Genomic DNA, 27,213 nt, shown 5'->3' on the forward strand with positions numbered 1-27,213 from the left:
CTCCATCCCAGTGGATGGTGGAGTGGCCTTTTGCGACCCCCAGGATAAGAAGATGAATTCTCTGAGGCTGAATATTCTCTCTGATGGATCGTCGTCCGCGACGGCCCAGGAGACTGGCAACAACTTTAAAGCAAAACGAATCTTCCTGAACGCTGCGTCGCACGGGCAGCTTCCCGCCCGCAACGCAAGCGTGCCCTTGCTAGTTTCTTTTTGACCGCAAACCTTGGCAGTAACTGATTTTGCCGCTGCTATTATTTTCCGGCTCAGGAGACTGGCGCTAGTGTTTACCGCTTTTTGTCTTGTTTTACTTCTTTTTTCAATTCTTAGTTCAAATATATATATATATATATTTCTCCGAGGACAAGCAGGCTGCTTGTTCTCACTGATGGGTGACGTCCCCGGCAGCCCCTCCAATCGGAATCTTCCTAGCAAAGTCCTTTGCTAGCTCTCGCGCGCCCGCGCGCACCGCGCATGCGCAGCCGTCTTCCCGCCCGAAACCGGCTCGAGCCGGCCAGTCTTCTTTCGTCCGCACTCGGTACGGCTGTGTTTTTGCCGTGTTGAGCCCCGGAGAGTCGACCTCGCGCGTCCGTTATCTAATCGACGTGTTTTTTCTTCGGAAAAGTTTCTTTTCGTTCGGAAAGTGCTCCGGAAACCCCCTTGGGTTTCGTTTCCCCCTTCCCGTATTTCCAGTTTTTGCCCCGGTAAGTTTTCTTTCGTTGTCGGGGTAGGCCTCTTTCGGCCTCGGTCGAGATTTTTCTCCCTTAAAGTTTTGGTGCTCTAAATTCGTCATTTCGGATTTTGACTTCGCCGGCGTGATTTTTCCGCCCATGACATCGAAGCCTTCCAGCGGCTTCAAGAAGTGCACCCAGTGCGCCCGGGTAATCTCGCTCACTGATAGGCACTCTTCGTGTCTTCAGTGTCTGGGGGCCGAGCACCGTCCCCAGAACTGTAGTCTGTGTTCCCTCTTACAAAGGCGGACTCAAGTAGCGATATTTGGCCCAGTGGAACGTTTTGTTCTCGGGCTCTTCATCGGCATCGGCACCGGGGTCATCGTGTGCATCGACGTCATCAGCGTCCAGACCTTCTTCCTTGGCTGCCAGTGCATCGAGTGCATCGAGGCATCGGCCCTCTGCATCGGCGCCGAGACATCGGATAGCTGCATCGACGTCGGTGGTACCGGGACCTCGTCTCCTGATGTCGTCGGACGGTGGTGCATCGAGTGGTGTGCAGGTGAGGGCTGTCCATTCCCCTGCTGGTGGCGGTGAGCCCTCGGGTGGGTCTCCTCCTACCCTGAGGGCTCCTGCGGTACAGCCCCCCCGAGACCGACCTCCTTCGGCCTCGGCCCCGAGGAAGCGACGGCTGGATTCTACGTCCTCCTCGTCGGTGCCGGGGAGCTCCGGTGACATGCTTCGGAAGAAGTCGAAGAAGCATCGACACCGGTCCCCTCCCCGCGTCGGCACCGAGAGCTCTGGGTCGCCGAGGGAGTCGGCACCCAGCAGGCATCGGCACCGAGAGGACCGCTCACCCTCTGTTCAGGAGGTGTCGATGCGCTCCACTCTGGACAGCCCGGAACAGCCTCCACGCCCGGAACAGGTTTTGACGTCGACGCCTGCATCGACCTCCATGCCTTTCTCTGCAGCCGCTCTGAACGAGAGCCTCCGGGCCGTTCTCCCAGAGATTCTGGGAGAGCTGTTGCGCCCTACCCCTCCGGTACCGTCGAGCGTGGCGCCGGCTGGCCCATCGCCCGGGGTGAGGTCCCCGACGTCGGTACCGCGTGCGGTGCCGACTGCGGCCACCTCCCAGGAGGGCTCCCCGACTACGTCGGCGGAGGGAGCTTCGCCGATGCGGGCGAGGGAGTCTACCTCTCGACGCCCCCATCGTGGACGTGGCTCCACGGAGTCGAGCCGGGCACGGTTGCAGACGCATGTCCGTGAACTTGTGTCTGACACCGAGGGTGAGGCCTCGTGGGAGGAAGAAGAAGACCCCAGATATTTCTCTGACGAGGAGTCTGAGGGTCTACCTTCTGATCCCACTCCCTCTCCTGAAAGACAGCTTTCTCCTCCCGAGAGTCTGTCTTTTGCTTCCTTTGTCCGGGAGATGTCTACGGCCATCCCCTTCCCGGTGGTTGTGGAGGACGAGCCCAGGGCTGAAATGTTTGAGCTCCTGGACTATCCTTCTCCACCTAAGGAAGCGTCCACTGTTCCCCTGCACCATGTCCTCAAAAAGACATTGCTGGCGAACTGGACCAAGCCTTTAACTAATCCCCACATCCCCAAGAAGATCGAGTCCCAGTACCGGATCCATGGGGACCCAGAGCTGATGCGCACTCAGTTGCCTCACGACTCTGGAGTTGTGGATCTGGCCCTAAAGAAGGCTAAGAGTTCTAGGGAGCATGCTTCGGCGCCCCCGGGCAAAGACTCTAGAACCTTAGACTCCTTTGGGAGGAAGGCCTACCATTCCTCTATGCTCGTGGCCAAAATTCAGTCTTACCAGCTCTACACGAGCATACACATGCGGAATAATGTGTGACAGTTGGCGGGCTTGGTGTATGCTCTTCCCCCTGAGCAAGCCAAGCCTTTTCAGGAGGTGGTCAGGCAGCTGAAGGCGTGCAGAAAATTCCTGGCCAGAGGAGTTTATGACACTTTTGATGTTGCGTCCAGGGCCGCTGCTCAAGGTGTGGTGATGCGCAGGCTCTCATGGCTGCGTGCCGCCGACCTGGAGAATAGAATCCAGCAGCGGATTGCGGACTCGCCTTGCCGTGCGGACAACATTTTTGGAGAAAAAGTCGAGCAGGTGGTAGAGTCTCTCCACCAGCGGGACACCGCATTCGACAAGTTCTCCCGCCGGCAGCCTTCAGCTTCTACCTCTACAGGTAGACGATTTTTCGGGGGAAGGAAGACTGTTCCCTATACTTCTGGTAAGCGTAGGTACAATCCTCCTTCCCGACAGCCTGCGGCCCAGGCTAAGCCCCAGCGCGCTCGCTCTCGTCAGCAGCGTGCGCCTCAGCAAGGCCCCGCGGCTCCCCAGCAAAAGCAAGGGGCGAGCTTTTGACTGGCTCCAGCAGAGCATAGCCGACATCCAAGTGTCAGTGTCGGGCGACCTGCCAGTCGGAGGGAGGTTGAAAGCTTTTCACCAAAGGTGGCCTCTCATAACCTCCGATCAGTGGGTTCTGCAAATAGTCCGGCAAGGATACACCCTCAATTTGGCCTCCAAACCTCCAAATTGTCCACCGGGAGCTCAGTCTTACAGCTTCCAGCACAAGCAGGTACTTGCAGAGGAACTCTCCGCCCTTCTCAGCGCCAATGCGGTCGAGCCCGTGCCATCCGGGCAAGAAGGGCTGGGATTCTATTCCAGGTACTTCCTTGTGGAAAAGAAAACAGGGGGGATGCGTCCCATCCTAGACCTAAGGGCCCTGAACAAATATCTCGTAAAAGAAAAGTTCAGGATGCTTTCCCTGGGCACCAGCAAAACGATTGGCTATGCTCTCTGGACTTGAAGGATGCCTACACACACATCCCGATACTGCCAGCTCACAGACAGTTTCTGCGATTTCAGTTGGGCACACGCCACTTCCAGTACTGTGTGCTACCCTTTGGGCTCGCCTCTGCGCCCAGGGTGTTCACAAAGTGCCTAGCTGTGGTAGCAGCGGCACTTCGCAGGCTGGGGGTGCATGTGTTCCCATATCTCGACGATTGGCTGGTGAAGAACACATCCGAGGCAGGAGCCCTGCAGTCCATGCAGATGACTATTCGCCTCCTGGAGCTACTGGGGTTTGTGATAAATTATCCAAAGTCCCATCTTCTCCCAGTGCAGAAGCTCGAATTCATAGGAGCTCTGCTGGATTCTCGGACGGCTCGCGCCTATCTCCCAGAGGCGAGGGCCAACAACTTGTTGTCCCTCGTCTCGCGGGTGCGAGCGTCCCAGCAGATCACAGCTCGGCAGATGTTGAGATTGCTGGGCCACATGGCCTCCACAGTCCATGTGACTCCCATGGCCCGTCTTCACATGAGATCTGCTCAATGGACCCTAGCCTCCCAGTGGTTCCAGGCTGCTGGGGGTCTAGAAGACATGATCCACCTGTCCACGAGTTTTCTCGAATCCCTGTATTGGTGGACGATTTGCTCCAATTTGACTCTGGGACGTCCCTTCCAAATTCCTCAGCCACAAAAAGTGCTGACAACGGATGCGTCTCTCCTGGGATGGGGAGCTCATGTCGATGGGCTTCACACCCAAGGAAGCTGGTCCCTCCAGGAACGCAGTCTACAGATCAATCTCCTGGAGTTGCGAGCGATCTGGAACGCTCTGAAGGCTTTCAGAGATCGGCTGTCCCACCAAATTATCCAAATTCAGACAGACAACCAGGTTGCCATGTACTATGTCAACAAGCAGGGGGGCACCGGATCTCGCCCCCTGTGTCAGGAAGCCGTCAGCATGTGGCTCTGGGCTCGCCATCAAGGCATGGTGCTCCAAGCCACATATCTGGCAGGCGTAAACAACAGTCTGGCCGACAGGTTGAGCAGGATTATGCAACCTCACGAGTGGTCGCTCAACTCCCGAGTGGTGCGCCAGATCTTCCAAGCGTGGGGCACCCCCTTGGTGGATCTCTTCGCATCTCGAGTGAACCACAAAGTCCCTCAGTTCTGTTCCAGGCTTCAGGCCAACGGCAGACTGGCATCGGATGCCTTCCTCCTGGATTGGGGGGAAGGCCTGCTGTATGCTTATCCTCCCATTCCTCTGGTGGGGAAGACTTTGTTGAAACTCAAACAAGACCGAGGCACCATGATTCTGATTGCTCCTTTTTGGCCGCGTCAGATCTGGTTCCCTCTTCTTCTGGAGTTATCCTCCGAAGAACCGTGGAGATTGGAGTGTTTTCCGACCCTCATCACGCAGAACGAAGGGGCTCTTCTGCATCCCAGCCTCCGGTCCCTGGCTCTCACGGCCTGGATGTTGAGAGCGTAGACTTTGCCTCTTTGGGTCTGTCAGAGGGTGTCTCCCGCGTCTTGCTTGCTTCCAGGAAAGATTCCACCAAGAGGAGTTACTTCTTTCTGTGGAGGAGGTTCGCCGTCTGGTGTGACAGCAAGGCCCTAGCTCCTCGCTCTTGTCCTACACAGACCCTGCTTGAATACCTTCTGCACTTGTCTGAGTCTGGTCTCAAGACCAACTCTGTAAGAGTTCACCTTAGCGCAATCAGTGCTTACCATTACCATGTGGAAGGTAAGCCGATCTCGGGACAGCCTTTAGTTGTTCGCTTCATGAGAGGTTTGCTTTTGTCAAAGCCCCCTGTCAAGCCTCCTACAGTGTCATGGGATCTCAATGTCGTTCTCACCCAGCTGATGAAACCTCCTTTTGAGCCACTGAATTCCTGCCATCTGAAGTACTTGACCTGGAAGGTCATTTTCTTGGTGGCAGTTACTTCAGCTCGTAGGGTCAGTGAGCTTCAGGCCCTGGTAGCCCAGGCTCCTTACACCAAATTTCATCATAACAGAGTAGTCCTCCGCACTCACCCTAAGTTCTTGCCAAAGGTCGTGTCGGAGTTCCATCTGAACCAGTCAATTGTCTTGCCAACATTCTTTCCCCGTCCTCATTCCTGCCCTGCTGAACGTCAGCTGCACACATTGGACTGCAAGAGAGCATTGGCCTTCTATCTGGAGCGGACACAGCCCCACAGACAGTCCGCCCAATTGTTTGTTTCTTTTGACCCCAATAGGAGGGGAGTGGCTGTAGGGAAACGCACCATATCCAATTGGCTAGCAGATTGCATTTCCTTCACTTACGCCCATAAGTACATAAGTACATAAGTAGTGCCATACTGGGAAAGACCAAAGGTCCATCTAGCCCAGCATCCTGTCACCGACAGTGGCCAATCCAGGTCAAGGGCACCTGGCACGCTCCCCAAACGTAAAAACATTCCAGACAAGTTATACCTAAAAATGCGGAATTTTTCCAAGTCCATTTAATAGCGGTCTATGGACTTGTCCTTTAGGAATCTATCTAACCCCTTTTTAAACTCCGTCAAGCTAACCGCCCGTACCACGTTCTCCGGCAACGAATTCCAGAGTCTAATTACACGTTGGGTGAAGAAAAATTTTCTCCGATTCGTTTTAAATTTACCACACTGTAGCTTCAACTCATGCCCTCTAGTCCTAGTATTTTTGGATAGCGTGAACAGTCGCTTCACATCCACCCGATCCATTCCACTCATTATTTTATACACTTCTATCATATCTCCCCTCAGCCGTCTCTTCTCCAAGCTAAAAAGCCCTAGCCTTCTCAGCCTCTCTTCATAGGAAAGTCGTCCCATCCCCACTATCATTTTCGTCGCCCTTCGCTGTACCTTTTCCAATTCTACTATATCTTTTTTGAGATACGGAGACCAGTACTGAACACAATACTCCAGGTGCGGTCGCACCATGGAGCGATACAACGGCATTATAACATCCGCACACCTGGACTCCATACCCTTCCTAATAACACCCAACATTCTATTCGCTTTCCTAGCCGCAGCAGCACACTGAGCAGAAGGTTTCAGCGTGTCATCGACGACGACACCCAGATCCCTTTCTTGATCCGTAACTCCTAACGCGGAACCTTGCAAGACGTAGCTATAATTCGGGTTCCTCTTACCCACATGCATCACTTTGCACTTGTCAACATTGAACCTCATCTGCCACTTGCACGCCCAATCTCCCAGTCTCGCAAGGTCCTCCTGTAATCGTTCACATTCCTCCTGCGACTTGACGACCCTGAATAATTTTGTGTCATCGGCGAATTTAATTACCTCACTAGTTATTCCCATCTCTAGGTCATTTATAAATACATTAAAAAGCAACGGACCCAGCACAGACCCCTGCGGGACCCCACTAACTACCCTCCTCCACTGAGAATACTGGCCACGCAATCCTACTCTCTGCTTCCTATCTTTCAACCAGTTCTTAATCCATAATAATACCCTACCTCCGATTCCATGACTCTGCAATTTCTTCAGGAGTCTTTCGTGCGGCACTTAGTCAAACGCCTTCTGAAAATCCAGATATACAATATCAACCGGCTCTTGAGGGTCATGTCACGGCTCACAATGTTAGAGCCATGGCTGCGTCGGTAGCCCACTTGAAGTCAGCCTCCATTGAAGAAATTTGCAAAGCTGCGACGTGGTCATCTGTCCACACATTCACATCTCATTACTGCCTGCAGCAGGATACCCGACGCGACAGTCGGTTCGGGCAGTCAGTTCTTCAGAACCTGTTTGGGCTTTAGGATCCAACTCCACCCCCTGAGGGCCCTGTTTGTTCTGTTCCAGGCTGCACTCTCAGTTAGTTGGTAAATTTTTTTAGGTCAATCTCAGTTATGTCCTCGCCGTTGCGAGGTCCTATTGACCTTGGTTGTTGTTTTGAGTGAGCCTGGGGGCTAGGGATACCCCATCAGTGAGAACAAGCAGCCTGCTTGTCCTCGGAGAAAGCGAATGCTACATACCTGTAGAAGGTATTCTCCGAGGACAGCAGGCTGATTGTTCTCACAAACCCGCCTGCCTCCCCTTTGGAGTTGAGTCTTCCCTTGAAGTGTATTGTCTTGCTACATTCTGGACTGGCCGGCTCGAGCCGGTTTCGGGCGGGAAGACGGCCGCGCATGCGCGGTGCGCGCGGGCGCGCGAGAGCTAGCAAAGGACTTTGCTAGGAAGATTCCGATTGGAGGGGCTGCCGGGGACGTCACCCATCAGTGAGAACAATCAGCCTGCTGTCCTCGGAGAATACCTTCTACAGGTATGTAGCATTCGCTATATATATTTTACATATATATATATATATATATTTTTTTTTTTTTTTAAAGTTAAACTAGTTTATTTTTCTTTTATTTTCTTAGTTTTACTCATCTGTTCAAGTTTCCTTATTTTTTTGTCACGGCCGTTTTTAGGCTGCTCGGCCGGGTATTTTTCCCTTTTTTGTGCCTTTTTATTTGGCACCATCGAGCCTTTTAATTTCGCAGCCGCTGTTTTTCTGTCCATGTCATCGAGGGCTCCCAGTGACTTCAAGCGTTGTACTCGCTGCAACCGGACCATCTCGAGTACTGACCCTCACGCATGGTGTCTTCAGTACCTTGGACCCCACCAGCTGCCTGTAAGTTGTGTCTTCTGATGAAGAAACAGACCCAAGTGGCTCGAGAGGCTAAGTGTGAGAAACTATTTTCTGACCGGTCCGGTCCTTCGACGTCGGCATTGACTTCGGTACTGAGCTCTGCAACGTCGAGGGAAGCAGTGACACTGAGAGCTCAGGTATTGGCTGCCGAAAGACTGCATCGCGCTGGGAGCAGCGAGGCATCGAGTGGGTCTCCACCCATCTCGACCCCAGGGGACCGACCTTCGTCGGACCCAGCCCCAAGGAGGTGTGAGGATTCCACGTCCTCCTCTTCGGTACCGAGGAGTCTCGACGATGGGCGTCAAGCAAAGGCTAAGAAGCACCGTCATCGATCTCCTTCCATGCACGGTACGGGAGCTCCGGGGAGCCGAGAGAGTCAGCACCCAAGAAGTGTCGGTGCCGGGAGGACCGCTCACCCTCCATACAAGAAGTGCCGATGTGTCGATCATCTGGCAGCCTGGTACTGGCTCTCGAGCCCCCTCGGATTCTGGCACCGACTTCTGCACCAGCACCCCAGCCTTTTCCGATGGAAGCTCTCGACGAGCGCATCAGGGCCTTTCTTCCAGAGCTTCTGGAGGAATTACTGCGCCAGTCTGCTTCGGTGTCGGGGGTGCTTGCGCCTTCTGTACCGACTGCAGAAGCGGCATCTGGGCCCTTGCCTGTGGTGAGGTCTCCGTCCTCGGTGCCGCTTGCGGTACCAGCGCCGGCCGCTGCCCGGGTCGATTCCCCCTCGACGTCGGTGGAGGAAGCTTCGCTGGAGTCCTGGCAGGGGTCGACTTCTCGACACCCCCTACGAGGTCGTCGATGTCGGGACAGGCTCGGGTTTGGGCTGCTTTTAGAGAGCTTTTGTCCGATACCGATGAGGAGCGCTTGAGGGAAGAAGAGGAAGATCCCAGGTACTTTTCGGAGGAAGAGTCATGTGGGGTTCTCTCTGATCCTACTCCGCCAATTGAAAGTAGAATGTCTCCACCTGAGAGTCTTTCTTTCTCATCTTTTGTCCGGGAAATGTCTAAGGACATTCCATTCCCTATGGAGGTTATGGATGAGCCCAGGGTCGAGATGCTTGAGGTCTTGGACTATCCTTCCCCGCCTGCTGAGGTTGCAACGCCCCCCTTGCATAATACACTGAGCGAAGTGCTTATGCGAAATTGGTCGTGTCCTCTTACTAATCCTGTGGTCCCCAGAAAATCTGAGTCCATGGAGAGCCTGTAATTGGTGAAGGTCCAACTTCCTCACGATTCCATGGTGGTGGGCTCTGCTCTCAGAAGAGCCAAGAGTACTGGAGACTATGCCTCGGCATCCCCAGGCACAGAGTCTAGGACCTTGGATTCTGTTGGGAGGAGAACATATCAGGCCGCTATGCTCGCTGCCAAGATTCAAACTTACCAGCTCTACATGAGCATCCACTTGCGGAACTCGGTGAGGCAACTGTCTAGTTTGCTGGAAGCACTTCCTCCGGAGCTTGCTGAACCTTTTCACCAGGTGGTCAGGCAGCAGAAGGCGTGTCGGAAATTCCTGGCCAGGGGGACTTTCGACACTTTTGATGTAGCATCCCGAGTAGCTGCTCAGGGTATAGTGATGTGCAGACTCTCATGGCTGCGTGTCTGTGACCTGGATCATAAGACCCAGCAGCAAATGGCGGATGTTCGTTGCCGGGTGGATAATATTTTTGGAGAAAGTAGAGGACATGGTCGATCAGATCAAAAAGCACCATGATGCTATGGATTCTCTCTCCCACCGGGCGTCTTCTGCTACCACCTCCTCATCCAGAAGGTTTTTTGGAGGGAGGAGGAGTGCTCCCTATTCCTATAATAGGCATAGGTACACTCCTGCTTCTCGGCAGCCGGTTCAAGCACGCGCGTTCCCGTCAACGCTGTGTGCCTAAGGCTCCTAGGGCTCCCTAGCAAAAGCAAGGGACGGGCTTTAGACTGGCTGCAGTGCAGCATATCCTCAGAAAAAGTGTCCATGCCGGACGGCTTGCCGGTTGGGGGGAGGTTGATATTTTTTGACTTAAGGTGGCATTTTATAACCTCTGACAGGTGGGTTCTTCAAATAGTCCGGTTAGGATACACTCAATCTGGTCTCCTAGCCTCCAAATTGCCCATCGGGAGCTCAGTCCTTCAGCTCCCAGCACAAGCAGGTACTTGCAGAGGAACTCTCCGCCCTTCTAAAGGCCAGTGCGGTCGAACCCGTTCTACCTGGGGAAGAAAGGCTGCGATTCTATTCCAGGTACTTTCTTGTGCAAAAGAAGATGGGGGATGTGTCCCATCCTAGACCTTGAACAAATTCCTAGTCCGAGAAAAGTTCAGGATGATTTCCCTAGGCACCCTTCTTCCCATGATTCAGGAAAGCGATTGGCTATGTTCTCTGGACTTAAAGGATTTTTTTTTTTGTTACATTTGTACCCCGCGCTTTCCCACTCATGGCAGGCTCAATGCGGCAGGCAATGGAGGGTTAAGTGACTTGCCCAGGATGACTATACTCCCATCTTGATACTCCCAGCACACAGGAAGTATCTCTAAATCATTTATAAATACATTAAAAAGCAGCGGTCCCAGCACAGAACCCTGGGGAACCCCACTATCTACCCTTCTCTGTCGAGGATACTGACCATTTAACCCTACTTTGTTTTCTATCTTTTAACCAGTTTTTAATCCACAATAGAACACTACCTCATATCCCATGACTCTCCAGTTTCCTCTGGAGTCTTTCATGAGGTACTTTATCAAATGCCTTTTGAAAATCCAGATACACAATATCAACCAGCTCACCTTTATCCACATCGGGCGTAGCTACGGGTGGGCCTGGATGGGCCCAGGCCCACCCAGTTTGGGCTCAGGCCCATCCAGAGAAGACTCCCAACACCTCCGTCACCGACGTGTCTCCTCACACCCTCTCCCACCCCCACTGTAGCGCTTCCCTTTAACGCTATCGGTGCTGCCTCCTCACCTCACAGTCTCCGTTTTCCACCCCCGCGGCAGCGCTTGCAATTTGCTATCGTCGGCGCGCTGCCTGACACAGCTGACAGATGCAGCGTGACGTCCTACTCCGGGACCTTCCCTCTGCCGCGTGCGTTCCGCCCTGCGTAAACAGGAAGTTGAATTAGCGTGGCAGAGGGAAGGCCCCGGAGCAGGACGTTGTGCCGCGTCTCCCAGCTGTGTCAGGCAGCGCCGACGATAGCAAATTGCAAGCGCTGCAGCGGGGGTAGGACACGGAGACTGTGAGGTGAGGAGGCACTTGACTTGCAAGGGGGGAGGTTGCAGGGAAGGGGAGACGGAGAGGTGCTGGATTTGCAGAGGGGAAGGGGAAAGGAGCTGCATATTTGGGCGGGCGGGGGGTTGGAGGGAAAGGGGAGGTGAGGTGCTGGACATATAGAAGGGGGGCTGGGATAGGTGCTGGATATGCAGGGGATTGGGGATGGCTGAAGGGAAAGGAGAGAGATGTGGACCATGTGGGGGAGTAAGGTAGAGGTCCAGCATGGAGTGGGGTAGGGACAGAGCATGGGTGCCCACCCATCCAACCTGCTGGCCCACCCAAAAATTGCTTTCTGGCTACGCCACTGAACATGTTTGTTCACACTTTCAAGGAAATGTAATAGATTGGTGAGGCATGATTTCCCTTCACTAAATCCATGTTGGCATTGTCTCATTAATCCATGCTTTTGAAAATACTCTATAATTTTGTTCTTTATAATAGTTTCTACCATTTTACCCGGTACTGATGTCAGGCTCCCAGGTCTATAATTTCTTGGATCTCCTCTGGAAACTTTTTAAAAAATTGGTGTTACATTGGCCACCCTCCAATCTTCCGGTACCACATTTGATTTTAAAGATGAATTGCATATTACTAACAATAGTTCCACAAGTTCATTTTTCAATTCTGTCAGTACTCTGGGATGGATACCATCCGGTCTAAGCGATTTGCTACTCTTCAGTTTGTCAAATTGTGCCATTACATCTTCCAGGTTTATAGAGATTTTATTCAGTTTCTCTGACTTGTCAGCTTTGAATACCATTTCTGGCACTGGCATCTCTCCCAAGTCTTCCTCAGTGAAGTCCGAAGCAAAGAATTCATTTAATCTCTCTATGATGCCTTTGTCTTCCCTGATGGCCCCTTTTACCCCTCGGTCATTTAGCGGTCCAGCGGATTCTTTTTCTGGCTTCTTGCTCTTAATATACCTTAAAAAAAAAAAAAATTTTTACTATGTGTTTTTTGCCTCCAATGCAATCTTTTTTTTTTTTTTTTTCCAAGTCCCTCTTTGCCTTCTTTATTAGCGCTTTGCATTTGACTTGCCATTCCTTATGCTGTTTCTTATTATTTTCGATATAATAATGTTGGTAACATCCACTGCTATTTGTAAGAAGACTATGGCTCCTTATTTTTAAACAACTTGTAGGGGGAAAAAAGCCTCAAAGTGCCCGGGTCAAAACCAACGTACAGGCATTAAACGATCCTGTTGACCAATTGCTTGGTCATAAGAGGATCTGTTCTTTATCATAGGAAAAAAAAAAAACGGTGTTATCAAATGGAAAAATATGAAGAGGAAAAATCACTGGGAACCTCCCTAATACCCTCTTCCTTATTACTATCAAATACCACAGTGTAGGTTGCTGCTTGGTATGTATCGTTCTTTCGCATAAATCATTTTACAGAAAGACAGCAAAGCATTTAGCTGTACAGAGTGACGGATAGCAAAGCACTTAGCTCTCATTGATCCATCGTAAATAGCATTGCCACAGCTTCCTCATCATCGACCAACATTGGCCAGCATTTCGCTCTGCTTATAGCAAGCTCCAGCTGCTTCAGGGTCCGTGTAGGAAAACCACAGCAAGCTCTAGCCGCTTCAGCGTCTGTGCAAGAAAACCAATGGCTTCTGCATGAATCATGACATCAAAAAATATATACAGCATGCTCATAATGATATAGTTCCCCTAAACTGTGTCAAACTACCATACGTAATTCTTACATAGATTCTGACATCTCCTGCTCGGTCAGCCAGCAACACTGAATGCATTCGAAAATGGCACTTTTAAACCTTCATTGTCTATGATGTCAGACGCCTGGGGTAGCCCCAGCCAAATTACAGAAAATGGCTCCATTCTATTTGAGAATTTAACCCTTTTGGTTCAAGCATGTGTAAACCAAAAATCCATCTTTGTTCTTTTTGCAGAAGCTATCTCCTAAAATCTCCTCCTCTCTTTTGAGGAAAAACCTGTTGAATAACCCAGCACTGAAGATCATCAAAACTGCTGGTGATTAGTACAGTGTACTGCTAATGGAAGATTTGATTCCACAGTAACAATAGAGCTACGGTGTTCTATCAGGCACACACTTAGTGCCCTTGCTGTTTGTCCCACATATAATTTCTTACAGGGACATTTTAGACAGTATATGACTCCTGTGGTCTTACAGGTAGTCGAATGCCTTAAATGATAAATTCTCCCACCATCTGGATGTGAAAAGTCTTAATTGCCATCATAACATGACAGACAGAGCAATCGTTGCATTTCCTATGCCCACCTTCTTCCGTTACGTCTAATCTCTCCTGGATAGGGGGAAGCGCTGAGGGACATAGAAGTTCTTCCAAATTTCGAGTCCTGCTGTATGCGATCCTTACAGTGTAATCTTTAAACGTTGGAATAGTTTGTATCAACGGCCAGTGCTTCCGAATGGCTCATGTTGTCCGTGTTGAATGTACCATATACTGTGTAACATATGTGAGACATCTCTTTTCTTCTTGCTCACCTATCCGCGTTGCCAACAGCAGTTCACGGTTATACTTAGCTCTTCGATACATTGTCTGTATAACATGCTGAGAATATCCTCTTGTAACTAATCTTGCTTGTAAAGATTGTAGTTTGCATTCAGAATCTGAAGAACAAATCCTTCTGTACCTCAAAAACTGGGAAAAGGGGAGACTGTCTTTCAAAGATGGAGGATGACTGCTGCTGTAGTCCAATAATGTATTTCTGTCTGTGTCTTTGTGATGCACAGACGTGTGGAAGCCAAATGCGGTTTTCTTAATATCAGCGTCTAAAAATGATATTACTTCATCATGACTGTGTGCTACAAATTGAATTCTGTGGTGACATCCGTTCCAGAAAGTAATGAAGTGGTCTAAAAGAACTTCATCAGCTTCCCAAAGTAGAAAAATATCGTCTATTCATCACAAACAAGAGTTTTTGTTTTAACCCTTTTTTACCCCTTTTTACTCATGTCCAACTCTGGGTGTGATACATAGACAATATTTACACCTGATGTAAATTTTTGACCTTCGCAGCTGCTTTTATTATTTTTTTTTCACAGGTCTTCTTACATTATCATAGTCTCCTGTTTGAAAGTTAAACGCTAACGTATTGGATTTCCTGTGTGTACTTACTCCAAAGCATATATCAAATCTGATGATATCATCATTGTTGTCAAACGGCCCCAGCACCATTACCTTCTTTGGCCTGCGCCGCGTCCCTTTGTGCTCACGTGGTACCTGAATTGTTTTTGGATGGTTTGGTTGGGTCTCTGTTCGAACCGCTGAATCAAGCATGTATGGATATTACTTTGAATGCATTGTTTTTGGTGGCAATTTTTTTTGACCAGGAGAATCTCTCAGTTACAGGCCTTGTCTTGTATGGAGCCCTTTATACTTTTTTCCCAGGAAAAGGTGATTTTGAAGCGGGTTCCTTTTTTTTTGCCCAGGGTGGTTTCAGATTTTCATATGAATCAGGTGATTTCTTTGCCAGTTTTGGGAGATAGGACAGGAGATGTGGGTCAGCATCGCTTGTTGAAATTGGATGTCATGTGTTACATTATTATCTGAAGAGGATGGAGGAGTTTTGTGTTTCAGATCGGTTATTTGTCTTGTATGGCGGCCAGAAATTTGGGGGTGGTGGCTTCCAAAGCCACTATAGCTTGGCGGTTAAAAAAGGCAATTGCTTAAGTATATTTGCTCAAAAGTTGCGCTGTACTGGTGGTGCTTAAGGCTCATTCAAGTCGGGGGGGGGGGGGGGGGCGACCTGGGCGGAGAGCAGTTTGATTCCTCCACAGGATATCTGCAGAATGGCAGTGTGGTTGTTGCATTCTTGCATGAAGCATTACTGGATTGACATTGAGGCAAAGGCGGATGCTGGTTTTGAGGCAGCGGTCATGACTTTCGGTTTAAGGGGGTCCTGCCCTTATAGGGTACTGCTTTGGTACTACCCAAACGTCTTGACCGGTCTGGAGGGTTGCTGATGAAAGAGAAATTAGGTCTTACCTGCTAATTATCTTTCCTTTAGACCCTCCAGACCAGTCAAGAACATTCCCTCCTTTGGTTTGGTATGGTGGAGCTCAGTCTGCTTGAGTTTTTCTCAAGCGATACTAATCAGTCTGTAGTTTACAAGTTGTCTGTGGAAGCACAGGTTTTCTTTGATGTTTGCTGGGATTTTTTGCCTTTCTCTGCTTTGTTACTCAAATACTGACTGGTTGGGATTTGGATAGATATACTGTAGTAAAAGTCAGGTGTTCTCAGTCTCCCTCTGCTGTTAAGTGTTCATAACCCAAGTGTCTTCACCGGTCTGGAGGTTATACAGGAAAGAAAATTAGTAGGTAAGACCTAATTTTTCCATGTTGTTGCCATTCCTGACCTGATTTCCTCTGTTCCAGTTGACGAGTATGAAATTTTCAGTCTGTTTAGTAAGATAAAATGACTTTTGAAAATTGAACTCCCAATGTATGTGTTGAGAATGTTATCATTTTTCTGCATGACCTGCTAGTAGGGTTCTATTTGATAAGCAGTGCCTACTGTACTTTATTCCTTTATTTTAGTAAGTTTGAAGGATACATCTTTAAATCTTGGACAAAATGAGGAAATTAAGGGTCACGTGCTGTTTTTTTAGTCAAAAAGTCTAAACCCAGTAGGACTTTTACAAAAGTTTAAAAAAGGTAATTTCTAGCACGTGTTTCAGGTTACCCTTGTACGTATACAGCCTCTTTATGTCTGAATAGTGGTGCAGTGATGTGATGTGTGTTTATCTATAATTGTGTTTGGATATGTCACTTTTAATTTTCATACAATTTTTGTTGCAGATGTGATTGAGCTGAAAGTGATGTTAGAGGATGCAGAAGACAGAAAGTTTCCAGAAAATGATCTGTACCGTAGACTCAGGGATGCAGTAAAAGAAGCAGAGACTTGTGCATCAGTTGCTCAGCTGCTTTTGAATAAAAAGCAGAAGCATAGGTAAGGGGACTCGAGTATTTAAGTAAGAGGATGAGAGATTTCTAGAGCAGCCTTCCACCCCCATTACAAGGGACTCTACCATAAGCTTTTTGGGCAGGGACCTATTGTACCTGAATAATACTGCTGTACAGTGCCGAGTGCATATTATAGCTCTATACAAATATTATAGAAATTGGATTGACAGATTTGATTGCTTCTGAAAGAATAATCCTTATGGATCCAAATTAACAGCAGTTTTGAACTTTGGATTAAAGAAAGAGTTTTTCAAAGAGTAGCTGCTTCACTTGAGGAGTAAGGCAGTTAGATTGACTTCTTTAAAAGTTTGTCATCGCTGAGGGGAAAATCAAATGTGGGCTACCATTAAGATATGTATTTTATCTTTAACGCCAATTATTAGTAATGGGGGCTCATTGCCTAAAATGGAATACGTGGTAAAAACACGTCTTAATGGTAGCCCACATTGTTAACTTTGCCCCTGAGTGGTGAAAACATAGATAACTGCTCAAATAAATGAAACCAGGCATACAAAGCAGATAACTAAAACAGGTTTATTAATCTCAGATATTCTGACATTTTTGATTCATTATTATTTTTTTTTATTTGGATTTTGCTCACACCTTTTTTGGTAGTAGCTCAAGGTGAGTTACATTCAGGTACACTGGATATTTCTCTGTCCCAGGTGGGCTCACAATCTAAGCTTGTAGCTGAGGCAATGGAGGGTTAAGTGGACTTGTCCAAGGTCACAAGGAGCAGCAGTGGGATTTGAACCGGCTACCTCTGGATTTCAAGACTGGTGCTCTAACCACTAGGCCATTCCTCCACTCCATTATGGTTGACCATTATTTTTTTTTCTTACATTTGTACCCCGCGCTTTCCCACTCATAGCAGGTTCAATGCGGCTTACATATTATATACAGGTACTTATTTGTACCTGGGGCAATGGAGGGTTAAGTGACTTGCCCAGAGTCACAAGGAGCTGCCTGTGCCTGCAGTGGGAATTGAACCGAGTTACCCAAGACCAAAGTCCACCACTCTAACCACTAGGCCACTCCTCCTTGTCTCACTAATGTCGTTTTTGCTCCCCCCCCCCCCCCCCCCCCACCGATGTGCAGCTTCCTCTTCCTCCTTTTGGACTTCCAACTCAATATGAGCTGAATCCTCAGACTTTTTTTTTCTCTTTCGTTATGCTTTTCACCTTCTTTAACCCTGACATAAGGGTGACAGTCCTCAGCCAGGTGGTATAGACAACTGCTGTCTCCAGAATGAATAGTCCAGTGGTGGGCATCCTCTGTCCTCAAAGGCCACAACCCAGTTGGGTTTTTAGGATTTACCCAGTGAATATGCATGAAATCTATTTGCATGTACTTTCTCCATTGTATGCAACTAGAGTTTAGGGGGAAATCCTGAAAACCTGACTGGGTTGCAGCCTTCGAGGACCAAGGTTGTCCACACTTGAAACAGTGCCTTCATGATATCCTGAACTGCTTCAGGGAGCCAAGTCCTAGTTTAAGAATCAAAACCAGAACATTGCTACAGCCATTAAGTTGACCTCTGCAATAGAGAGTTGCACGGGGACAGAAATCTTACCCATCCCCGCCCGTCCCTGCTATAAAATTAAAACTAAAGAGTGCTTGCATTTCTAGTGAAAGCAATTTACCAGAAGTCAAAAACAATCAGGTATTTAACATCACGTCACAAATCAAACAAACATTGCTTAAATGAAATAATATACAATCCTGAAAAAAAAACACTCCTTTGAGATTTACTACCACTGCAGTTGATAGGCAATCTCGCGGGGTAACCTTAAAGCACTAATTTAAAACTAAAGAAATGATTCCTTAATAACTAGCTGGTTTAATTTATGCTATTTACCACAGGACACACAGGAACATATAGACATAAAATTAAAACTGTAACCTAATCGTGATAAGTAGAAAACTTGAAGCTCAGAAGAGGAAGCAAGATATTTCTAAATGTAGTTCAAAACCAATCATTGGAATTGTGCACGGTTAAGGACTTGTTTAGGGTTTCAAAACAAAAAACATAAAAATAAATATTCCAGTAGCCAATTACAAGTCACAGCACACAGACAGAAAAGGAAAGGAAAACCACACTCATACACATACACAGTTATTGTCCCACATACAGAGGTGTCCCTGTGTATTGAGGACAAAATCTTAATCCTAAATTTGATAAAATAAAACATTTAAATTAGTGCTAATCTAACAGGCTATGAAAGTATACAACGGCAAGCTCAATAGCAACACATACAATAAATGAAAATATACTCACGATTCGTGCCATGTAATCTCCAGCGCAGAAAATCAATTGAGAAAGAGGACAGTTGGTGGGATCACTATGCCCTTCCGAACTCTCGGTATAGGGAGGTCAACCGCAAAATAGAAAGGTTTGTTTTGGACGGAAAGTCCTTACCAGAGATCTGAATAGGTCAGATCACCAGTATCTGGTGTTGGATGCGGAGAGGAGGATATGATATAATGGGTAGTGAACAACATCACCCAATATGTATAATAACGGGACCTAGTGAGCAAGTGGTCTACAAATAAGCTTCTGACCTGTAATTTGCTATAGAAAAAATGAACTAGATTAATAATAATATATATTGACCAGTCCAAGGTCAGTGGTTGAAAAGGCAGCTTCACAGATTGCAGGGAGACCTAGAAATGATAATGTGCTAACAGTTTACAAAAACAAGCAATAATTATCCTGATAGTAAAACATGTAGAGACATAACACAATCATACTCACGCATCTGCTAATGTACTCCAACAGAGGGACCTAAAATAAAAATTACTAATTGGCGGAAAGCTCAACGCTTTGACCGCAGGTGACATTAACAGAGAAATAAAAACAGCAAACAGGGATGTACCCAAAGAGTGGGTGAATAAGTGAATAAATACCTAGTGTCAGCTATTATATATTTATACTACTCTATCCCAAATTAATGAAAACTACTCCCCAGAGTGTGCTTCTAAAGACAGGAGTAATCCCAGATTATCTGTCTGCCAAGAACTGTCCCGGTTAATTGGCCATGGGCTCCAACCCAAGATAGAGTCCCCAAAAAGGGACATTGCAAACACTCCCAAAAAGAACCCAAAAAACCCGCGAATAAGGTCTTCTGAGTCGAGGAGCAGCGGTCCAATGGGTTTCCGCTGATTAGCTACAACATAATCACCCCAATGGACCTGCAGTGATCTACAAACCATCTGCAGGGTCAACAAACCCTTAGCGCTACAACGCTGTAAAATGAAAATTTTATAGGTTAGGCTCTCCCGCGTATACAACTAACCATTTCTAGAATTTTGAATGCCCGAGTCAACCTGTACACAATCGCAATGAAAGGCGCTAGACGTCTCTTTATTGCCCCCACGCTCATCTGTACTAGGTAACTCATATGTGGGCAATAAGGCCGAATCCGCAGGCCACTCCGAAAATGGAATGGAAGTCTGCTCCTACTAATTGAGATACCGTCATCCATTGAAGGATCACCTCCAATGGGTGTAAGCCCCAGGCATCGATATCAAACCCAATGGTTATAGCGTGACACTGGTATATAAGAAAATAAAAGTAATAAAAAATAGAATAAAAATATAGCCTATCCCAGGGAAGAGCCCCTGAAACAAACTACAAAGATAGTAAAGATAAAATAGATATAATAAAAAAAGGAAATTAAAAGAAAGATTTGTAACACTGAACATATGTAAGCTCTTGGGGGATGGTACCATAAAAGAGTCACTAGACAATAGATTTTCTATTAAATAATTCATAAGAAGGGAACTCAAAAGCATTAAAATAAAACAGCCGACAGTAAAGAAGCCCGCAAAACCAGGACAATACAATATAAAATAAAATCATTCACACTGTTGTACAGCATAAACATGCATTAAAGTCTGAAACAAGAGTGACACACGCAAAATAGGAGAGTAGGTGGGACCTAGCGAGGGAGAAAAAAAAATGATTTTGATGGACAAGCAGAGCGAACCAATGAACAAACGACTTAGTATGTTCCCCATATCAGAGGAAGAAAAGCTGTACAACAAAATTGGAATATAAAGTAAATGAACGAGAAAAAAAAAACCTGGACAAACAAACTGTAAATCATTATTATGAAACTTGCAATATTACACTGCAGAAACAAGGGCCATTCTAGACAAACAACAAACCAGCGCTGCCACCGCAAAAATGAAACCGAAAGCATTCAAAACACTGCTGTTCGTGGAAGAGGACACATACAAAAAAGCTAGAGAACCGGCAACTGAATTATCAAAAGATAAGTGATTTAAAAGAAATATGTACCATTACATAGGAATATCATTATGCATGCTGAGAAAATGCGCCATAAAACAAGATTAAACTTGCAGAAAACTGAAGATATGATTGAACTGAAAACAATGGCGCACACCATTTATTTATAAAACTCGAACACAGTCTCACAGCCTTAAGTAAAATAAAAACTCCAGCTTCCCACAGTAGAGCAAATCAGTAGTTTACAATGTAACTTGTATCCTGAAAAGTTACGGGCAAGTAGTTCTACAGGAAATAAGTGCATATTAATCATGCCGTTCAGAAACAATGCCGTGAGCTGAATTCCGGAGTCAAAAATAATATGCTAACAAGGCTAAAGATACCGAAATTGCTTCTAAGTCATGTTATCATGAAACTACATAACGGCTTGTCACGTCAATTATCCCCTCACAGCTAACCAAATGCAGCATATGTTTGTCCTAATCCAAAAACGGACACACACAATTACTGTTAAAAATATCAATTCTAAATATAATAACAATAATCTATGGAGGGTCATACATATAAATGCTACTACTTTTGATATGAGGGGCAATCGGAAGGAGGAAGGAGGAAAATAAATAAAATCATGTAAGAGGAGAGCATCAGAAAGGAGGGCAGGGAAGAAAATAAAAAGGTGCAAGAGTCGGTAGAGCATCAGAGAGGAGGGCCGTGAGGTGTGCGCCAAAGTGAGAGCCCAAAGCATATCCAAGACATAAATAAGGAAAATAAATGACAAATCTTAAGCATTATTAATTAAAAATATAACATTGTCCCAAAACAAATTATAAATTAAAAGGGTGTGATAACAGCTACTAGGTCAAGTACAAATTTAAAATTACAACTGTAAAAGGAGAAGAAAAAGCATTAATCAGACCGGAAGATGGCCGTATAGTTTGACAACCAGCCATAAGTTACAGTATAAAGCACTGACAATACATGAAGGAGAAGAGCATGCTTCTGAAGTCCAGATAGCTTAGAAAAACAAGTCACAGAGCCAGGGGACAGGAGAATGCTGTATAAAGGACAAGAGACCTTTTGCATGGAGAAAGTATAGGTGGGAGTGAGATAAATTTAACAGTCTTACAGCCAAGGCTGTGACAGGAAAGAGGGGTACAGAAAAAAGTGGCATATTCACTCAGAGAAGCAGTAACAACGAGAGCTTAAGGCAGACAACTGTCAGGATTAGTGCAGGACTTTTGGGACTTTTAGCAAAGACAAAATACAAAGGTAGAAGACTTGGAGCGTAATAACAGTTTCATATATAGTGAGTATGACAGAAAGGTGCCGAAAGTGGCAGAGACGGGGTCTATACAGCGAAAATTAAACCCGGACATGCAGCTAAAAGTGGCTACGGGGAACAGAGACGGAATACAGACCGGGACTTCAAAAGTGGAGAGTTATAATATCATGAAAGTTTCAGACGGGGGGTTTCCAAAGCAGGCATAGAAATAAATGTGGTTTATCAAGTATAAAGCTGTATGACAGGAAGGAAGAGGGGGGGGGGGGGGAAAGGAGTTATCAGAGCGGAAGATGGTTACAGCGTACGAACGGACAGCAAGCTCTCATGTGGACGAACTCTGAGCGTACCAATCCCCGAAAAGGTTTGGAAGTTTTAGGAGGTAAGAAAGACCGGCACCAAGGTACCTTAGGAGAACATGATATAAAAAGTAACAGATAAAAATAGAGACAGATATAACAGCACCCGCAGTGGACCATACCGTACCAAAGCACTAGAAATCAGTGACACGCTGGGACAGCTGCATTCAAAGGGAAAACAAAAACATAAGTGAATAACAACCTGCTGAAAAGGGACAGAGGTGGCAGGGACCATGTAAAAGCTGCGGCTTAAAGAAAAAAAACCCCACAGGAAGGTGTGGCGACAGACTACCAAGAATGAAGAGGGAAGGGGAGAAATTATTTCACATAAGTGTGTTTTTGAAAAAACCAACTATGGGGAGAATTAACATGTCAGCAAGGGGAAAGAGACCGGGAAAATAGCAGTGCCAAGAAAGGGAGATAGGAATCAGAGAGAAGAAATAAAGCGCAGTCTTGGACGCAACTAAGAGGGGGAAAGAAAGCACAAGGCTTACATATTATCACTGACTGCGATAGGGAAGAATAATGGAAGTGGCTTAACCACAGGAAAGAGTGAAAGCTTAGAGAGAGAACAGCAGACTGCTATAATAAGGGACATGAGACATCAGGGAGGAAATTCTTGATCTTTAAATATTGAAAGACAAAAACGTGGATGTGGACGCATAAATAAGAAGGAGAAGGACAGGAAAGGGTGGAGCAGCGTACGGGAGTCACCAATGTTGAGAATTGGGGGGTCCCGAGGCCCCCCAAGAAGGCTAGAGTGACCTTAATCTGACTCCATCTCTAAATAACACTAGTATTGGGGTAATCGAGTTATTGCCTCTAAGGGAGACGTTAGGTCTAAGGAAAAGATACCAGCCTTATGACAAACTGGATTTAGATTACAAGTTATACAATGCATTTATACTTACAGCCTTTGATCATTAAGTGAAGCCCACAAATCATCATTTGGAATGAGGAGTTTATTTGCCAAGGTATAAGTCAAATCAGTGATTGACAACAGGCATGTACAATCAATTAATTATAGGAATATAATAAGCTGCAAACAGGTGTTAATTATTTGCTAATCTTTTATAATTTCTTTTACCAATTAGAGGTTTTACAAGGGAAAGCAATTAGGTAATTTGTTAATTCTGCTGGACACATTGGTTTCCCTTGGAGAGAGAGTGCCAACCCTTGTCTCTCTAACTCAAACCAGGAAATACCCGGATTTTTATAGGTGCCCTCAGGATATGGGTAATATGACAGTAGATATACCTGATTGGGTCTATGCTAATGTCATGGTTGTCACTGATTGGCTCATGCGAATGAGTAGCTTCTATCTTGCTACGCCTTTCCTTTCTCACACCAGCTGACCAGCTGACCACAATCCTGCTCACAGGAAGTCTCCCTCCTCTCTGGAACAGCTAGTTCCCTATTTTCTTTGCACCTGCTATGACTCACTTATTTCTCAACTTGTTTTTCTAACTTACATTAGAGAAAATTCCACTTTGTAACAGATATGGGCTTCCATTTTGTGCTGAATTCCTCCATTTTGTTTCCATATCTATTAACTTTTCCTAATTTAGCTTATTTAGGCCTCAATCTGGGCTACAAACTAGGCCATACTTTTCCAGTAAGCTCCCAGTTATGTCAGCCATCAGATTTCTGACTCAGCCAAGGTCTGTACTGGCCTGAGCTCTGTGACTGGGCCCTCCACCATTCCAGTGGGGGGGTCTCTGGCTGTACCATAATTATACAAATCTCACCCATCCCCACCTGTCCCCACTGGAATATTACCCATCCCCACCCGTCCCCGCAAAAATTTAACCCATCCCAACCTGTCCCCGCAAGAATTTAACCCATCCCCACAAGAATTTAATGGTGCATAAAAGAAAATTCTGGTCAGCTCCCTCAGTCTCTCTCTGGATTTGAGCCACATCACTGTAGGCAAGGAAGGAATGGAAGCTGAAACTTAGAACACTCTGGTGTGCACATGTAAGATTTGTCTCTGATTTCTGGCACTGTGTGCTGAGAAGTCACCACATGCACGCACCAGTAGGTCAGGTGACATCCGATGCTCTTGCCTGTGTCAGAGCTGAGGTCTGCGCATCAGCCCGGGAGCAAAGAGGATTAATTGTTACATAGTAAGTGACAGCAAATAAAGACCTGAACGGTCCATCCAGTCTGCCCAATAGTCACACTCATTATCAATTCATGATTAAATCAACGAGTGTGATATTATATACTTTCGTGTTTCTGGAACATAGACCATAGAAGTCTATCTGGCCCTGTATTTATGTTCCAACTGCTGGAGTTCTCGTTAAAGCCCACTCCAGTCTATTAGTCTTCTCTTTTGTGGGATACAGACCATAAAAATCTGTCCAGCACTGTCCTTATGTTCCAGCCACTGAAGTTGCTGTCTAAGCCCTTTCTATCCCATCCAAAACCAGACTGCCATATATTAGACACAGACCATACAAGTCTGCCTGTTATCATCCCTAGTTAATCACAGCCAGAGTCACCATTTAAGCGTCACTTGACACATCCACACACATGCAGCCATTTAAGGTTAGGATTTTTATAACTTCCATTTTCTAATTAGAGATCCTCTGTGTTCATCCCAAGCCTTTTTGAATTCCATCATCATTTGTGTCTCTACCACCTCCTTAATGGAAGACTTTCCACATTTGTGCTGTTAAAGCAAGGAGGAGGAGGAGGAGACAGCACTCAAGGTACTCAGTAGATGAGAGGCTGATGCAGTGCAGCTTACACTTCCACGGGAATCCCGCAGAACTGCTTCCGTCCCCGCAGGAACCCCGCAGGGCCTGCTTCCATCCCCACGGGAACCCCGCAGGGCCTGCTTCCGTCCCCACGGGAACCCCGCAGAACTGCTTCCATCCCTGCGGGAATCCCGCGGGTTCCACGGGATTCCCGCGAACCCCGTTCCCGTGCAGCTCTCTACTCTGCAATGTCTTTCTGTCTTCAAAGAGAGACTGCTGGTGGTGATTGTGAGGAGAAATTTTGCATAAAATCCGGTCTCATGCGTTTAGAATTTTATAACACATCTTCATTTTCCTTGTTAGTCTGACAGCTTAAGAAGTACACTCTTTGTTCCTGGAGAATTCTGTGTAAAAGTGTGTTTTAAAAAAATAAAATAAAACCTCTCTCTGCACAAGACAAGAGGGTAGTGGTAAAAAAAAAAAAAAAGTGAATAATGGAGTATCTCAAGAGTTGCATCTCTGAAGAATTAGGACTCAAAATATAATTAAACTCTGGAATTGTTTGCTAGAGAATATGGTAAAGAAAAGCCCATAACCAATTATTAAGATGGACTTGGGAAAATCCACTGTTTATTTCTCGGATAAGCAGTGTAAACTCTGTTTTCTCCGAGGACAAGCAGGCTGCTTATTCTCACACGTGTGTCGACATCTGCGTTGGCCCGGGAATTGGCATTTTGCAACAGGAAAACAAAAATATTTTGCCAGAGTCTTCTGGTGCGTGTACACCACACATGCGTGGACTGAATTTCTGCCCGCCGCACGAGCGCATACCTCAGTTTTTCTTTTTCTGTGACAAGGTGCGGCAGCTCCCTCCTCTGCTCCTTGTTGAGGCCCGGGAAAAGAGTTTTCTTTTTTTGTGAGTTTATTCACTTTTTCTTGCTTTGTTTAAAAAAAAAAAAAAAAAGTTTAACCCTTAGTTTTCTTCTTATTTCCATTTTCTTCCTGATTTTAAGTTTTCCTTGTTTTTTCAACGCGGCTGGCCTTTAGGCTGCGCGGTCGGGTTTCTTCCTTTTTGGCACAATCGCGTCTTTTGATTTTGCTGAGGTCGTTTTTCCTTCCATGTCATCAAAGACACCCAGCAGCTTCAAATATTGTACTCAGTGCAACTGGACCATCTCAGGTACCGATACCCGTTTACCAGTGGTGTGCTTGTAAATGTTTAACAACAGGCTCTCTCCCTGGTCCAACTCTGAGCCCCCCCGTCCATCTCTGCGCCCCCCTCAAATTGCAGAGCTAGCTATAGCCGGGGAGAGAGCCTTGGGGGGGGGGGGGGGGGGCAATGCATTACTTTCTCCAGGAAAAAAAAAATTAAATGCTCCCGGCTTCCAATCTAATTCATGTTTAATGTGGGATAAAATGCCATAAATCCGTAAGTAAATATAAACTTTTAACGTTGAGCACCTGATTCTCATAACATGATGTCTGTTTTAGAAGCCCTTTACCAGGAAAAAAAAAAATCTCTGCACCAATATAACAGGGTTAGGGTGGCCCTGTAACCAGTCCCTTCACATGACACACCGATTACGATTTACAACAAATTACTACTCTACCTATGAAAAGTTATTCCCTTATTATACTTCCTCTGTGTGTATCCGTATGCTGCACAAGCCGGCATGTTTAAAATACAACTTTATTTTTTTATAGTACCCTAAAGAAAGACCAATGGCATATCAAATCTGCCCACCCATACCATGATTTCAATTTGTCATAAGGTTTGCTACTTAGGTATAATAATAAATGCATAGCTGATCTGTAACTCGGGGGGGGGGGGTGGGGGGGAGGAGAGCCGCAGGGCTGGTGCTAGGGTTTCTGGTGCCCTCCTGCAGCCTAGTAGTCGGCGCCCCTACCCATCTAGGGACGGGATCATTATGGCTCCGCCCCTACAGTAGTTATACCCACAGTAGCCACACCCCTTTTACCAGCCATGGCATCATTGAAAATATTACACCAGTATAGAAAAAAAATAACTTGTGTGGGTTTTTTTTTGTTTGTTTTCATTATAAATAATTTCTGTAAGCTGTTACAGCTCCAGAATACCCAAAATGGCACAAACCAAATTAGCATAAATACCAGGAACTAGGAGAAAAGTCTTGCCAACTCTGAAAAACACTGTGTTATCAAAATCTCAGAACCTAACAAACAGATCCCTTTTCAGACCCTTGGCCTTGCAGTCACACATGCAGAACAGATAGCCCTTCTTCAAATT

At 46.5% G+C, this 27,213-nt stretch overlaps 1 protein-coding gene across 2 annotated transcripts in view; it reads left to right on the forward strand.

Annotated features, from left to right (window-relative positions):
• Positions 1-27,213, forward strand: part of KDM5A (lysine demethylase 5A) — a 461,230-nt gene that overhangs the window by 279,203 nt on the left and 154,814 nt on the right. For both annotated transcript variants that reach the window (XM_030214276.1, XM_030214277.1), the window contains one exon: positions 16,191-16,341. In XM_030214276.1, coding sequence (XP_030070136.1) covers positions 16,191-16,341 — 151 coding nt within the window. The remainder of the gene's footprint in view (positions 1-16,190; positions 16,342-27,213) is intronic.

This window comes from Microcaecilia unicolor, chromosome 9 (genome assembly GCF_901765095.1).
Source record: "Microcaecilia unicolor chromosome 9, aMicUni1.1, whole genome shotgun sequence".
NCBI lineage: Eukaryota > Metazoa > Chordata > Amphibia > Gymnophiona > Siphonopidae > Microcaecilia > Microcaecilia unicolor.